The sequence below is a fragment of the Mesitornis unicolor genome, unplaced genomic scaffold (assembly GCF_000695765.1).
Source record: "Mesitornis unicolor isolate BGI_N332 unplaced genomic scaffold, ASM69576v1 scaffold19834, whole genome shotgun sequence".
NCBI classification, from domain to species: domain Eukaryota; kingdom Metazoa; phylum Chordata; class Aves; order Mesitornithiformes; family Mesitornithidae; genus Mesitornis; species Mesitornis unicolor.
Genome location: NW_010181013.1, coordinates 360 through 16016, shown reverse-complemented (window position 1 = coordinate 16016; position 15657 = coordinate 360). Strand labels below are relative to the sequence as shown.

Sequence of the window (15657 nt, the reverse complement as noted above, 5' to 3'; positions counted from 1 at the left end):
TCCAGCTGTCACAAGTCTTTTGAAATTACTCTGTTGTATATGCCAGAGTTTCACCTTTGTGCTGTCGGGCTGAACGCAGAAATGACAACTGCAGGTAGAGGCATTCTACAGCACTTTACTGGTGAAGAGAATTAAGCTGAACCAACGAAAGAGGATTAGTGAATCTGAGATTAGTATGTGTACCTCAGCCATCCTGACTGGGATATTCCACATTAAATTCAGTTTGTAGAATAATTTTCATGGCATCAAGTCTTTAATTGTCGCCTCTAACCTCAGGTAAGAACCGAGTCACCTGCAGCATCTGTCTCAAGGACATTTTCCTGACTGTGACTCTAAATTGCAACACGTAAATGTCTTTTGCCTGGTACAGTCCTGGGCTGTTTTCTGTTGCCTCTGCTTTGAAGTGTCAGCTTTCTGTGAACTCTGCGAGCATTTTATTATTGCATTGAGGCTGAGGCAGAGAAGAGCAATTAAAGAGTTGACATCTCTGGTATTTTTTTAATAGTACATGTGTCAAAATGCATTTAACGAGTCATACTTGATGCAAAAGCCCAATTAATGCTAAAATGTAAGTAGAGTTCACTTCAGTTGGGAGCCAATAAGAATTAAAAAATGTGTACTAACAAAAAGTGGTTGGCTTTTTTTAGACACAGAACCTAACTGCAGCTCCTGCTTTTCAGAACTGGAGTCTTAAAGCCGAATTTTCCTTTCTGTTCCAGGACACAGCCGGGCAAGAAAGATACAGGACCATCACTACTGCCTACTACCGAGGAGCCATGGGCTTCATCCTCATGTATGATATCACCAGTGAAGACTCCTTCAACGCGGTGCAGGACTGGTATGAAATATTGCTGTTGTTGGGTTTGTGTGGTTTTTGGCCAATTCTCTCCTCACGATTGTTTCTTGAGAACCTTAGACATCCCACCCTCCACAGTGTTTTGCATCACCATATTCTTTCCTCTTCATCTAAACTGTGGAATAAGTATTTTGTTTTTCAAACTCTCCATAGAAAAGGTTCTGCAGCTTCACTTTAATGAAAACATAATAATTCAAATATAGTAGCATACTATAGCAGTTGTTGCTTTTAAAAGTTCTAATTAATTGTAAAGACATTAATCCTTTAATACATTTTTGGGCCTACGTGGTTTCTGGCTACGCTGCTAAAACAATTGAGTTTAACAAGCGGTTGTTCGAGTCAAATCGCATTTAAAATCTAATAAGGCTAAATCTTTCCAAACTGCCTTAAAAAGTGGTATTTTTTTTGAACCTACAAGTGTAGACCTTGCCTAACTTGAGATAATTAAAAATCTAATTTTACCATTCAAAACTTGTGAAGTTTAAACTAGCTGCAGTTGTAATAAGAGGAGGAAGAACAAGGCCTAGGACAGAAAGCAAATGTGCCCCTTGAAGGGGCCTGTCTGTTACCACAGCCTGCAGAAAGCAGCTGAGCAGCTCTGTAAGGCAGTGCCCAGCGTGGAGTGGCGAGGTGGGGGAGAAGGAGTTACCTGTTAAATGGGAAGGGTGGGGACTTAGCCCTAAAACTGGGCATGAAATGGATTCTCAGCTGTTACAAGCTCCTCTGGCTTCACTGAATGCAGTACAAATGCAGAAACACCAGAAAATGATGTCTGGACTTTGTGATGAAAACAAAAACACCCAGTAAGTATTTTTGGCTTACCGTGGGGGAAAAAAAACAAGCGCCAGGTCAGTCACTTTAAAAACTCCCTGGCGGTACCAAAGCTGCACTGCTCCCAGGCTCCTCTCCCCAGAATTTTGGTGTGCACTTCCCTCTTCCCAGCTGGGGGCTCTCCTTGTAGCTCATGCCACCTGTTTTCTTCCTTGGGAAGAAATGTCCCATCTCGCCCCACACTGCTCTGATTTTGGCAGCGGAGCTGTGGCCCAGACCTTCCTGCTCTCCTGCCTTCCAGCAAGCACATGTACAGAGCAAGGAGAGTAGAGGTTTTCCCAGAGCCAGAGCACTTGTTTCTGTGGCCATGGGCAGTTCTTGCAGTCCCCTCAGTGGCAGCTGATGGGAGGTGTTTTCTCAGCAGGGTCCCAGCACGGTGCCTGAGGTGACAACATCTGAGCTGCTGCTGTGAGGTTGCAGCCGTAGGTACAGCACAGGTAATCAGAAGGCTGGACCTTCTGGACTTGAGGTCTGACACTGGCATCCTCCCAGAGGGACACCGGACTTTGTGTAGGAAATAAAGGGCATTGACACTGGCATCCTCCCAGAGGGACACCGGCCTTTGTGTAGGAAATAAAAGGCGTGAGGAGGCAGGGGAAAAGCTGTGTCTGTCCTCAGAAGTAGTACCTCAGTGGCTCTCATCAGATGTCTTGCAACCGTTTCTGCTTGTTACCCTGTTGTTGCTCAAAGCTCCATCCAACCTGGCCATGAACACATCCAGGGAAGGGGCATCCACAACATCCTTAGGCAACCTGTTCAACTGCCTCACTACTCTCAGAGTAAATAGTTTCTTCCTAGTATCTAATCTGAATCTACTCTCTTCCAGTTTGAAACCATCACCCTTTGCACTGTCATTATATGTCCTTGTAAAAAGTCCCTCTCCAGCTTTCCTGTAGGCCCCCTTCAGGTCCTGGAAGGCTGCTATAATGTCTTCCCAGGGCATTCTCTTCTCCAGGCTGAACAACCCCAACTCGCTCAGCCTATCTTCGTAGAAGAGGTGCTCCAGCCCTCAGATCATCTTCATGACCTTCCTCTGGACTCACTCCAACAGCTTGATGTCCTTCTTATGCTGGAGACCCCAGAGCTGGATGCAGTTACTCCAGGTGAGGTATCAAGAGCGGAGCAGAGGGGCAGAATCACCTCCCTTGACCTACTGGTCTCATTTCTTTTGATGCAGCCCAGGATGCAGTTGGCTTTCTGGGCTGCAGGTGCACACTGCTGCCTCATGTTGAGCTTCTCATCAACCAGCATCCCCAGGTCCTTCTCCTCGGGACTGCTCTCGAGCCATTCTCCACCCAGCCTGTGTTTGTGCTTGGGATTGCCCCTACCCAGGTGCAGGATCTTGCACTTGGCCTTGTTGAACTTCATGAGGTTTGCATGGGCCCACCTCTGCAGCCTGTCCAGGTCCCTCCTGATGGCATCCCTTCTCTCTGGTGTGTTGATTGCACCACACGGCTTGATGTTGTCAGAAAACTTGCCGAAGGTGCACTTGATCCTACTGTCCATGTTGCCGACAAAGGTGTTAAACAGCACTGATCCCAGTAGTGATCCCTGAGGAACGTCACTTGTCACTGGTCACTGATCTCCTCTTGGACATTGAGTCATTGACCCCAACTCTTTGAGGGCGACCATCCAGTCAATTCCTTATCCATGGAGTGGTCCATCCATCAGATCCGCATCTTTTCAAGTTAGAGACAACAATGTCTGCGGTGGCTTCAACCCTCATCCTCTCTGAAGCTTGTCCACAGGAGAGGAGACAGGACTGTAGCAAAGCCAGCATTGCTGTGCCACCAGAGTCCTCTAGTGGCAATGCAGCGAAGAGGTGGTTTTTTCCCAGTCTGCAAAATTGCTTTATGAACTTCCAAAGGGAAAAGAAATTGAGACAAAAGCTTTTGTCTGATGCTGCTGCATCAGTCTCTGCCATTTGCTAGCATAGCAAATAGGTAGGATATTTGGGTTTTTTTCCATCATGCTGGGTGATACAGTTATACTTCAAAAAAACCTTTACACTGGATTTGGTCTTCAGTTGAGAACTGCACTCTCCTTGAAAAATTAAAGTGTCTACTACTTGAGCTCCTTTAGCTCAGAGCCTTTATCTCCATGAGCCTCGTCCCTTCCTCAGGACAAGTGCGAGACAGCAGCAGCATGCCTTATGATAAAAACGGAGCCCTAGTCGTCCTGCAGTGCTTCAGTTTGGTGTTGGTGAGCAGATGGAGGGGCAGCAATTGGGAAGCTGCACAGGCTGCAAAGTGAGCAGTGTGCCCCTGATGCTCAGCCCTGCCTTGTCTCGTCCATCACGTGTGGCGAGGACAGCCTTCTTGCTCTGCCTGCTCTGCCCAAGAGGGAGGACTTTTGTAAGAGCGAGAGGGCTGGACCCCCCAGTATTTGGGACGTGAGATGATTTGATGGGAGGGCAAGTGCCTGAACCACCTTTTCTCTGCTAATGAAGCTGTTACCCTCGGTAGCATTGCTCCTAGATTCCCAGGAAATGGCAAAGTTGCCAGCTGCTTTTTGCTTTGCAAGGAAGGTGTGTGGCCCCATACAGGAGTTGCCTCTCTGCTTGCAGACGTTTAGGTGAGGCTGCGACAAACCATGCTGGTTCTAAGATCATACATCAACCCTCACTGAAATCAGATGGGGCATCCACCTAGAATATATGCAAAAGCCAACAGCAAAGCTCATCCCAGGTAAATTCCAGAAATTACAGCAATTAATCCTATACATCCTTTCTGTCTTTTAAGTGTCCTGCTATCCTAGCTGGCTAGTGATGTGTTTTTCAGTATCCAGTAAATAAAGAATACTGTTAAGTTTAATATTTTGTCCTAAATGCAGCATGGTGCAGCAGACTGGCTGACCTTTTAGACATTGAGAATAAATCAGCAGAACTCTGTTATTGTGAATTAAATTCAGTAAGGAACCTGTTAACCTTCCCAGTTATTTCTAAAATAGCATGTGTGGATGGAATTTGAGTGTTTCTCGGGCATAAAAAGATGAGTAAGCCATCTGCCATGTGATCATGCGACTGGGTTCATAAAGCAAATACAGTCAAGCGTAGAAGGATACTTCAAGAAAATCATCAGCAAATAAAATATGAAGTGATGCCCCTTTTGGCTGCTTTTCACCCCAGTCCATTCTCATTGGCTGGTAAGAATTTCCCACCTCAACATAACTCCTGGATCCTAAAATTGTACCCGTTCACAAAACCTTGGGATGGGTCAAGTTGTGCGCAGCAGTCATCTCTGTGTTTTACAGCAGGACATGGTCCAGTCCAGAGCTTGTTCCTTCTTGCAGGTGCCCCACCTCTTGCTGTTGAGTGCTTCAGGTATTTTAAGATGCTATGTAAGCAGGCTGTCAACGTGAGTCTCAGCCCATCTCACTGCTTTCTCTTTGTACCATCTCTTCCTGCAGAGGTCCCTACAGAAAACAAGCCAAAAGCATGGACAAACAGCTGAACCAAGCACCTAGCACTCCAAGTAAGCTCTTGCCCATGAGAAGCTCTTACCTTCAGTTGAGCTCACAGGGATGTACATAGATCTCGACATTCATCTTCATAATTACACTTGAAATTATGGGAAGGTAACCTCTCCAAAGTCAGCTCTCAAAGTTTCTCTCAAAGTCAGCTCTCCATCAGAAAAAAGTCTTTTCCCTTCTAGACCTTTCCGGCATCTTAGAGCTTATATCCTCCCTCTAGCTGGGAAACTGCCACAGCAGGTTGTGCTCCTCACTAGCCTTATTATTCTCCAGGTATTTTCATGAAGCTCCAACATCCCCTCTAAAACTGCCTCCCACGTAGCTATGGTGCAACTTACCTCTCACGTCTGGCTTGCTGGCATGTGGTTATTGTAACAGCCTCCTGACCTGGCCTCACCCACCCTCCAGGGAAATGAGAACATCTCTCCCAACCTGCCCTATGATTTCTTCCTTGGGTGATCTTTTTACTGCATGGGTGGATGTCCTAAAGAGGATTCTGGTTTGCTTTGTGTCACTCCAGAAATCCTTCTCCTAAATCAAGTAAAGGCACTCTTTGTCCTGAATGAAAAGGAACATGGTTGTGTATCAGGTATTTGGACAAGCTCTCAAGGTAGTATGTGAATGTGAGTTAGTCTTTCCTTCATTCACATGAATCACCCCAATTAATGGTAATTATCTTCAAGCAGCTGAGAAAGATACACAATTTACATGCATTTGTGAATTTCTAGGACATGACCTGTTCTCTTGTTCCTTCACTGGGAAAGGTACAGCAGATTGAGAAGCCTTAAAAGATTAAGCCTGAGTGATTTTCCTCACTGCAGCGTGGCAAGAGTACAGTCAGGTTATTTTAGAAGAAAAAGCATAAATGGTCAAAAGCAAAGGTGGATTTTTACCTGATATTTGAACATAGCTAATTATTTTGTGTGAATAATAAGATGTCTTTCCAGTAGAGTGAGTAAAAGGGTTAAATGAGCTTTCATGACTTTCAACTCAGTTTCTGGATTTTTTTTTTGCAGACATGTTTGACAGTTATTATTTGACATTGGCCTGCTAGTTTTGTGTGTAGATAAATCAGTGGTTTATACCTATTTTGAAACTGTACTGAAACGAGAATACACTAAGCATTTGATACTGTGAAGTAAATAGAAAATATTATGGAAACTCTTGCTTTGGACAACCTAGACAATTTCATGGAAGGGAAGAAAAAATTGGCTCAGTTTAACTTAGATTTCAGTGACAGCTGGGTTCACAATTCATCAGCTTGCTTTGTCCTTAAGGCTGATCTCCACATTAGACTGTTGATATATCTGTGTGACTGTGAACCTGAGACTGCTTTTCTTCTAAGTGTGAAGCGTAAAACCCATACTTCATCGTTAATTTGGGGAATTCAGCACAAATAAGACGAAGCGTTGTTACTGTGTCACAGAAATGCGTTTTTCCCAAGTGCATAATGGACTGCCCTGATAGTTGTTGAAACATCTCGTTTGCACAAGTCTTTTTACTTACTTATTTCCCTTTCCAAAAACTTCTGGAAATTTGCTGCCTTTCTTTTTGCACAGGGATCAGAGTTTCTTTTAGGCATTCTTCTTCATAAATTCTGTTTGTTTGTGTTTATTGCTAGTGAGTGCAAATGGCAGTGTTCTGCAAGTGAGGTTTTTCACTAACTTGCACAAAACAAGGGGATGGATGGATGTCTGCGGATGGTCCTTCATGCTTTTTTCTTCTTTTTCATTTTCTAAGTAATTCTGTTTAAATAGCTAAGATTTGGCAGTGTGTCCCCACATGACCCCTCAGGGGCTGAAATTAATCCAGAGCGAGGAATGGGAGTCAGACTTGAAGCCTGTATATAGGTGTTTTAAATTGAACCTGGACAAGGTTCTCTTGCTTGCTTATAGAGGGAGACTGAGGAGATTTCATCTTCTTTGGTTGATTTCTGAGGGCATCCCTTTCTGTGATGAGCCTTGAGAAACCCCAGAGTCCTGCATAAACTCATCACAGACTCATCTTAGCTCTCACAGTGCTTGTCTACATGGAGGCACTCAGAAAAGTGGAAGTGGAGGAGCCAAAAGTGGGATTGGAGCAAGTGCCTTTCCAGGAGGACACTAAGATTAAGAAGTTTCACTGCACAAAGTCCTTGATTATTTTTGTGTGTTGCAATACGGGTAGGGGCTTGTGCATTTCATTTAGGTTTATGTTTTCCAGTGCAATCCAAACAGACTGCTGCTTAAAGGCAAGCAGCAGAGTGAAATGACCCCCTTTTTCATAGATACCTGTGGAGTAACATGACTGACTGCTTTCCATGGAAAAGGCAAGTAAGCAACTCAAACTAATTAAAAATTATCATTAGCAGATCAGAGCTGGAGGCTGCTGCTAATTCAAAAGAGAAGGAATCAGGTGCTTTGTTGTTCAGGGAGTTCAAGCAAACTAAACAGCATTCAAATCTGAGGGGACTCTTGGCTCTCCTAGGAAATGGCAGGTTTGGTTGAAACTGTAGCATCCTGTACGGAGGGGCAGTGAGCAGGGACAAGGAGTGGGAAGGTGATTTAGGACTGGAGGAGGAAAGGAATGTATCGCTTCTGGCAGAGCAGCCTAATTACCTTTGGGAAGCAGGGAGACCTAAACGACAGAGCTGACTTGGTGAAGATAAAATAGGTTGGGCCACTCTGAAAACATGGGTGAAAATGAGCGCTATCAAGCTAATATAATACTGTGCTGCTGCTGACTCTGTGACACCTCACCGAGGATGGTGGGAAAGGACTGGCCGCTCAGCATAAATAGAAAAAAAATCTTCTGTTTTGTCATAGAAAAAGTATAAAAAGGCCAAAGGAAAGGTCAGGCTCTTGGGATCCACAGCTAGCTCCACTCCCCAGTTTCACCACATGAGCCACAGAGACCTTCAGAGGCTTTTAAGTTCATCCCAGTGCTCCAGTGTAAGCTCCCATGCACTTGATCCCCCTGTCACTGAAGTTAGCATTTGTCTGATACTTGCCGTCTGTCTGCTGTTCCCTGCCTTAGGTATCACTTAATCCTGCTGGTTCAAACAGAGCCTTACCTTGATCCCGTATCTTCCCAATTTGGTAAATGTCTCTTTCTCTTTAGGAATAGTTTCCACATTTCTGTGCAATTTTCAGTCTCCATGAGCCTGTTTTCCTCTTCAAGTGAAGACGACTTGATGCTTCCATCTGTTTGACTCTCAAAACACAGTTTCTTATGGTGTTACTAAAATGCTGCAGCAAATGAGCATCTTTTCTGTCTGCTCTGAATTGTTGTTGTTACGTGTTTTACAAGAAGTTGTAAATCTAGCATGAAGTGTGGTTTGTATGGCTTTCTCTACAGGGGAAATATCCTTAAAAGGTGTAATTATTGTTCTTCTGACATTACAGCTGAAGGAGAAGGAGCTTTAGAAGAATGCCTTTTTCCCCTTAAACTTCCATAGTTATTCAATTCAGCTTTTTGTCTGGATCTCATGATCTTTAAAACACTTGCAAAGTTTTACCAAGTAACTTCATTGTCACGCAAAGTTGAGGAGCAGTGAAATAGAATGGTGCTATAAATGACATAGTCTGCATTCTTGCTTTATGTGTAAGCTTGGTCGTCTGTCTTTTAACCCACATACCGTGTTGATGCTGTCTTTAATGGTACTTGTTTTCATACCTCGTATACAGTTGTATTTTGGCACAGCTGGTGGAAAGTAACAGTCTTTTTTGATCTGCTGTAGGGCTACGCAAATCAAGACGTACTCCTGGGACAATGCACAAGTGATCCTGGTCGGAAACAAATGTGACATGGAGGATGAAAGAATTGTTCCTGTGGAGAAGGGGAAACATCTGGCGGATCAGCTGGGTACACATCAAAGCTTTTCTCTCTACTCTTTTTCCTCTGCATCTTTACACTCTGTTCCTTTTAGTTTGTATGATGAAAAGTCCTTCCAGCAGTAATACTTCAATCACGGTATCACAACTGAGAAGAGTAATATATTCTAGGTCTGTAGTTTACTTGCTTAGTACTGAATACTACCTTCTTGTAGTGTTGCTCTATCTGTAAAGCTGTTACCGAAGGAAGATAAAGTTTGTCTGGAGAGAACAGTTTTTATTAGCTCATCAGAATGAAGAGAAAAGAAGTTTTCATAAACACAGTTCTGTCTCCAGGTCTCTAAGTACATGCAGTCATATTCAGAATGCAAACATTGATTTTTTTTTGTTGAAGGAATTTTTTTTGCAACTAAACAATGAAAAAAGTTTATAAATCACAACTCCACAGTTGAGTAAAATACATTTTTTAAATGTGCCAGGTAAGGAAGTTACATGAGGTTATTGGTGTGGGCTAGAAAAAGAAAAACAGTTGCATTAAGAGGAAGCTGGGATTGCAGTGAAAATTTTAGAATGAACAGCAAAATAAACTCATCCTAATATCTCATTTTTCACTATATATTATAGCATGTGTGTTCTTTTTAATATGGAATCAGGGCTTCTGTGTTAAGATTTATCTATACTATTGTCTTCTCTTGAAGAATTCATAGTGGCAAGTAAATCCTGTTAAAATGGAATTCAGTTAACAGTGGAGACCCTTACAATGGGCATACTGTAAATACTTGTTTAGTTTTTAGGAGTAGAGATTCTTACAAGACCCAAAGAAATCGCCATCATCTCCAGTTTATAAAATCCTATGTTGTCTTCAGTTCTTAAGCAATAGTTGGAGGCTGCGTTGTTAAACTGGGGGTACTGGACTTCCAGTATACACTGCATACAGTGTTGTAGTTTAAAGTGTGACCTTGATCAAATTGCCCATTATGATTAAATCTTAGAAGATGAGTATTTATTAGTTGAGGGTTTTGTTAGTGTTCTTTTGTTTTTGCTGTGAAGCATAAAACATAGCCCAGTGCAGAGCAAAACAAAAACTGACCATGTCTTTGGAAAGTGCCATCCCAGTCCTCCTCTTCTGTAGCCTCCCAACATACTACTGCACTTTTTAAAAGGCCTGAAAATATGTATCTGGTTTTATCAGTCAGTTACTCCTGTGCTAACATGCATTATCTGAAATTACTTTAGGTGTGAGGAATCTCTTTAATTGACTATCGACTGCTTAAACTGCTAGCTTTCATCATAATGATTCACATAAAGGTTATCCTTCAGCGTGTTTATCTAAGTTTGTATAGTGACATTAACATCAATGAAACAATTTCCTAATCAGATTAAGAAACTGTTATTGGCCTGAACATGTAAGCAAAACAGATTCAGCCACGGCAGAAACCAGTGTTGGACTGACAAATATCTAAGTTCAGTTCTTGGATTTCCTGTGCCTTTTATACACAGTTTTATTCATCATCAAAGAGCAAGTGGGGCAGAGAAAACCCTCATCTGATGCAGGACAGCCACCCTTATTTAGTAATAAGGCAAACATCTCCACCATCACTTCACCCGTTGTCCCATGGTTTTTCTGAAGTGTTACAATGGGGCAGATACCCACTTGTTTTCTCACCCATGAAGATGACTCAGCCAGCCAGCAGTGGTGGACTAATCAGATAAGATGACTTATCTTTCCCTTCGTCTGTGGTAAATTCAAAGAAAACCGATGCAGTGTAGAATATCCCCAGAATGACGCACAATAGAATGTAGCTTATTGCAAAATAAACTCTCTGCAGCGCTTGAGGTCTCACTGTTGGTAATATAATAACCTGGTAGAACAGAAGCAGCAGCCTCTGTAAGTGATGGTTGGCCTTTGAGACCTGTGGGGTCAGGAAGATAAAGAAATGCTTCACAGTTCAGCACGTTTCTGCTGGCTGAGGCAGGGTTTGGGCTTGTCTGTGAGAAGGCTGGTTCGTGCGTGGCATGGGGTGACAACAGGAGGCAGCAGGAAGAGCTGTCGTGGCATAACTCCAGCCCTGCTGGGTTTTGTTTGCTTGTTTGTTTGTTTTTAGTCAGAAAGGGTCAGTGTTTGAGAATCCGTCCTCATCGCTGCAGCTACGCTGGGCGCTGCCAGGAGGCACACAGCATTACTTTGTAATTCAGCAATGCTAAATAATGCTTGTCAGGACAGGTGCCCTGCTGTGACTTGTGCTGCGCAAAGTATTAATCTTGAAGAGCTTTCCATCCGAAGAGACAAAAAACGGGAAAAATAAGACCATTTTTCTCCCAGGTGCAGAAGTTGGCCAGCAGAAGGAACACAACCCCAGTCTTGCTTCTCTTTCTGGTCTCTGCACTAGCCAGGCTGCAGCAGTGGTTTGGAACGGAGCCTGCCCCTGTGGCACAGGGGTGCATGGAGCCCAGGGAGGCCCCTCCATACATTGCCAGTCATCAGCTGCTGCAGCCCAGGGGGCCTTCGCTGCTGTAAGGGGCAGAATTGGACTCCCTTGCCATGGGTTGATTCAGATCTGTGTCATCTGCAGATGTGTTTAGCAGAGCTATGGGAAAGATCCATTTATGCCTTTGACTCTTAATGAAGCTTGACAAATTCTAGAAGTATTTCTGGTCAGTATTCTGAGATTGTGGGAATCAACTGAGTTTCAGAATTGTCTAATCTCTTATTTTCTTAAGGTGAGTTCTGAAAAAATGGTTAGTATTTTTGAAAACATGTCCGTTACCATCAGTTTCTATTGATTTCTTTTTCCCTTCACTTTTTCTCGCAGGTTTTGAATATTTTGAAGCTAGTGCCAAAGAAAACATCAACGTGAGGCAGGTGTTTGAGCGCCTTGTGGATATAATCTGTGAAAAGATGTCGGAGAGTATAGAATCAGACCCTTCCAGGGGCACTTCTGGAAGGAGCATGCGACTCACAGACAACCCACCCCCTCTGCAGCAGAACTGCTCGTGCTAGAGATGTCCTTCTCCTTTCCTGACTAAATTTTATCTTTTCATTTGTGGTGGTGCATTATCATATAGTCCAATGGCAGAAGTCTCTGTTGTAGGAAATCAGTATGTTTGTTTAATGTGCTGAAGTATTAATATTATATATTTCTTCATCCAATAATTTTAAAAAAAATAACCTGACTAAATATCGTAAGTGCACCTCGTGTTAATGTGAGTTACACTGAAGAAAAAGAATTGTGTAGTGTTGCAAATGTTATTTCAGTGCATTTCTAATTATAAATTCCTCTACTGCAGAAAGAGATTTTTTTTGTCAAGAAATGCGGGGAAACATAAAAACCCATCAGAAGGGACCAGGTCTAAAAGAAAATGGAGACAGAAAAACCTTTTAAAGCAAGAATACACTTTTTCTAACCACAAAAAAAATCTGTCCCCAGATATTTTGAGTCATTGTTGCTGCCCTCTAGACACAGACCTCAGTTTTTCTGTACGATGGAGCAGAAAGCAAGATACTTCTGTCTGACAGACCGAGGTCCTCCAGAGAGCCAAGAGCACGGGGGATGGATTGTGTGTCAAGTCCCTAAATGGAGGAAGAGCATGTGGAGGAGTCAAAGCTGCCAGGCAGGGGAGGAGGCGGCGAACGCCTTGCAGCCGTATCTGTGTTTCCCTCTGCTCTTGGCTGGCGCTGGGTGGAGGAGCAAGAGTCATCAGTGCTGTCTCAGAAAGGTAAAAACGGCAGGAGCCTAAATGTGAGTGCAGGTAAATATTAGTGCAAGTATGATTAGATTGTCTTTCTGCAATTTGTTGTTAATTTTAAAAACTTTGGGCTAGATGGGGGTGTGTGTGGGATAGCTTTTTGGGTTTCAGATTCAACCACGACCAAAAAAAAAGTAAGATTGGTTAATAAAGTGTGACTGCAAATGAAGAATGGCAAAGACGTCCCAGTGGAGTTATTCTGTCGGCATTTTGTTGCATTATTCTTTGAAGGGAGGAACGGTTTTTAATAGTTAACATCTCAAATATCCTTGTACCTCCGACATCTCTAAAATTACAAAACTTCTACGTCTGTGTGCAGAACTGTGTGTGCGTTAGCCCCACACAGAGCTTGCATTTTCTGAAACAGATGAACTGCTTCTGTGAATCAGTGAAATTACGTTCTCTGTATGCCTTTAAGATCATACACTTGTTTGTGCACCCCAGCTCCAGACAGCGATTGCAAATGATGTCTGTAAATGTAAATTAGGTGGATATAGAGAGTTTGCTGTCGTAAGGTGGAAATTCTGAAAAGTTTTATGGCTTTACTGTAGGCCTATGAGCTCCTCTGACTGAGGAGACTTCCTGATGTCAGAAACTGGAGCCAAGTACCTGCCCACTGCACTGTAATTCGCTGGATGACGACACTAGTGAATGCTTTTGTAATTTCGTTCTGTTCTGTCTCAAATTTGTAATAGTTCTAAGAAAAAAAGCACAATATTCTGGAGAAAAATGCAGCTATGTTGACGTAGTTTGAGCTCATTGTGCTAAAGGCTTGAACCCTCTGTTTGTATGTTGCTTTCAGAAATCTTTCCTGTGACATATGTTGGGTGTGTGTGATCTAGTACCGAAAGTGCGATTTGTGCAGTGCTAGGAATGTGGTTGTTGTACCTAAACCCCTGAAATTGCAAAATAAAGAGAAATGGAGTCACTGGGTGTGGCCAGAGAGCCTGTGTGAGCTGAATTACTGCATGTCAGGCAATCGTGGGCACGTATAAAGAAGGGACCTTTTAATGCTTTAAGAATACATCAGACTACATTGGTCTTTTTTGACAGTGATAATCCTTGAGCCCAGCAATCAGGAATCACTAGGCAGATTTAAAACAGAGCGAAAAGGATTATTTGGCCAAAAAATGTGCAGTGCAGTGTGGCAGTAGTAGAAGCAAGTTTTAGGGCAACTTGCGTAACTAGCAAAAAGAAAAACTGCCACAGCAGGGGGTGATGATTTTGAGCTGTGCAGGTATAATGAAGTACCTCACTGCAAAGTAGTATTTTTCAGCTCAGCAACTCAATGGTAAAAGAAAATGGATTCAGCAGAAGTGTAATTTCAGTTCTTTTGTTTTACTTTTTTTTTTCCTAGCAAAAAAAGACCTTTCCCTTTCCTACCCAATATATAATTGTGTTTCATTGAGTTCCAGTTAAGTCAGATAATTTTTTTCTTTTAAGAGTACAAGTACACTCTGGACCAGTCAAGCTAGGATGGGCAGAATTGTTTTTCACAGCACAAGCCAGCAAGTAGCTGCATGGTTGTACAGTCCGAAGAACTGAAAAGACAGCTACGAAGTCTACCCTGCCCTACAATGCATACATGGAGAAACCCAGTATTTGGTGCAGAAATCCTGCAGAGTTTATTATTCAAGTAAGAAGTCAAATCATCACAGGAAACTGACCCATCTCCCCATTCTGTAATATTTTATCTGTCTCACCATCTTCCACTTGCATCAAAAGCGCTGAATGCGTACAGAGAAAGCCTTTTGCCTTCACTGGCATACAGCTGATTGCAGCATCACCAGCGAGTCAACAGTAACTGTTACTTGTATTAACTTGTAAGAAGTAGAATGTGAGACAAGAATTTGTCAGGGCAAGGGAAGTAACAGCCTTCCTTGCAGCAAGGACAAACCCAGAATTCTAGATGTGGTCTCATATGGAGCCTTCTATTTGACTGGCAGTGGTCTAGGAAAGTAGTGTTGATAAACCAGCATGGTTACAAGATTTAAGAAAGGGTACTAGGATGTGGAAGGAAAGAGGCAGCTGCTCTTCACAAGCTTCTCCCTATGGCTTGCACAACACAGCACTGCATGCACAGTCCTCCAGTAAAAGCCATACAGGACTCTCTGGGTTAGACAAGGGTCTTGGCTTCCATCTTGTGGAGAAATAAAGCACTGAAATATCAGGTAGACATCCAGTCTAAATTATTGTCCCTGTACAGACAGCCTCCCTCATTGGTTTCAGCCCCTGAGCTCTTAACTTTGATTTCATCATCTCGTTTGCAGTCAACATAGAGTTACACACATGCACAGAACAACTGACAGCACTGGTATGACAGGAGTAACAGAAAATGAACACGTGGAACAATGCAAAAGAGATGTGATGAATGCAATTGCACCTCTCAAGGTGTTGCAAGAAAAAGGATCTTGGCGAAGTGTGCCCTTGGGAAACGCTAGCTTCAAAGAGATTTATGATGAGGAGAAGTCGGACTGCTGTTGCCAAAACTTGAAATTGCTACATATAATTGTTTCATTAATTAACTTAAAAAAGTATACTCATAAATTGGAAAATGCAGAGACATACTTAACTGCAAACACTAGGCTGTATCAAGAATAAACAGTCTTTCCTGTTAAATAGTCATGAGTACAAACTTTATGCTATTGAGGATATTAGAAGTCAGCAGTCAACAGTAAGAACATACTGGATCTCTCAAAAGACCCGCCACTACTGCTGGTTGAAATAGAATTGCAAACTTGAAGTCTAGCGCACTTAAGTGTTGAAAAATACCCGCTGAAAGTGCGTTTTGCTGTCAAATCAGCAGTGCGGTCAGGCGCACTATGAACAGGCTCATTTCTTTCGATGGATTCAACGTGTTAGCGTTTGGCTTTGCTCATGACAGCTGAGGGAGGCTGACGACCACGGCCCGGTTTCTTCCTGCCAACTTGCGATCTCGAG

General features: G+C 43.0%; 1 protein-coding gene across 1 annotated transcript; it reads left to right on the top strand.

Annotated features, from left to right (window-relative positions):
- Positions 1-719: 719 nt before the first annotated feature.
- Positions 720-11971, top strand: LOC104539702 (ras-related protein Rab-3B-like; the record flags this gene model as incomplete). Its single annotated transcript, XM_010183295.1, has 3 exons — positions 720-838; positions 8877-9001; positions 11784-11971. Coding segments are annotated over 3 exons (432 nt in total), but the record flags the coding sequence as incomplete, so codon positions are not given.
- Positions 11972-15657: the final 3686 nt, after the last annotated feature.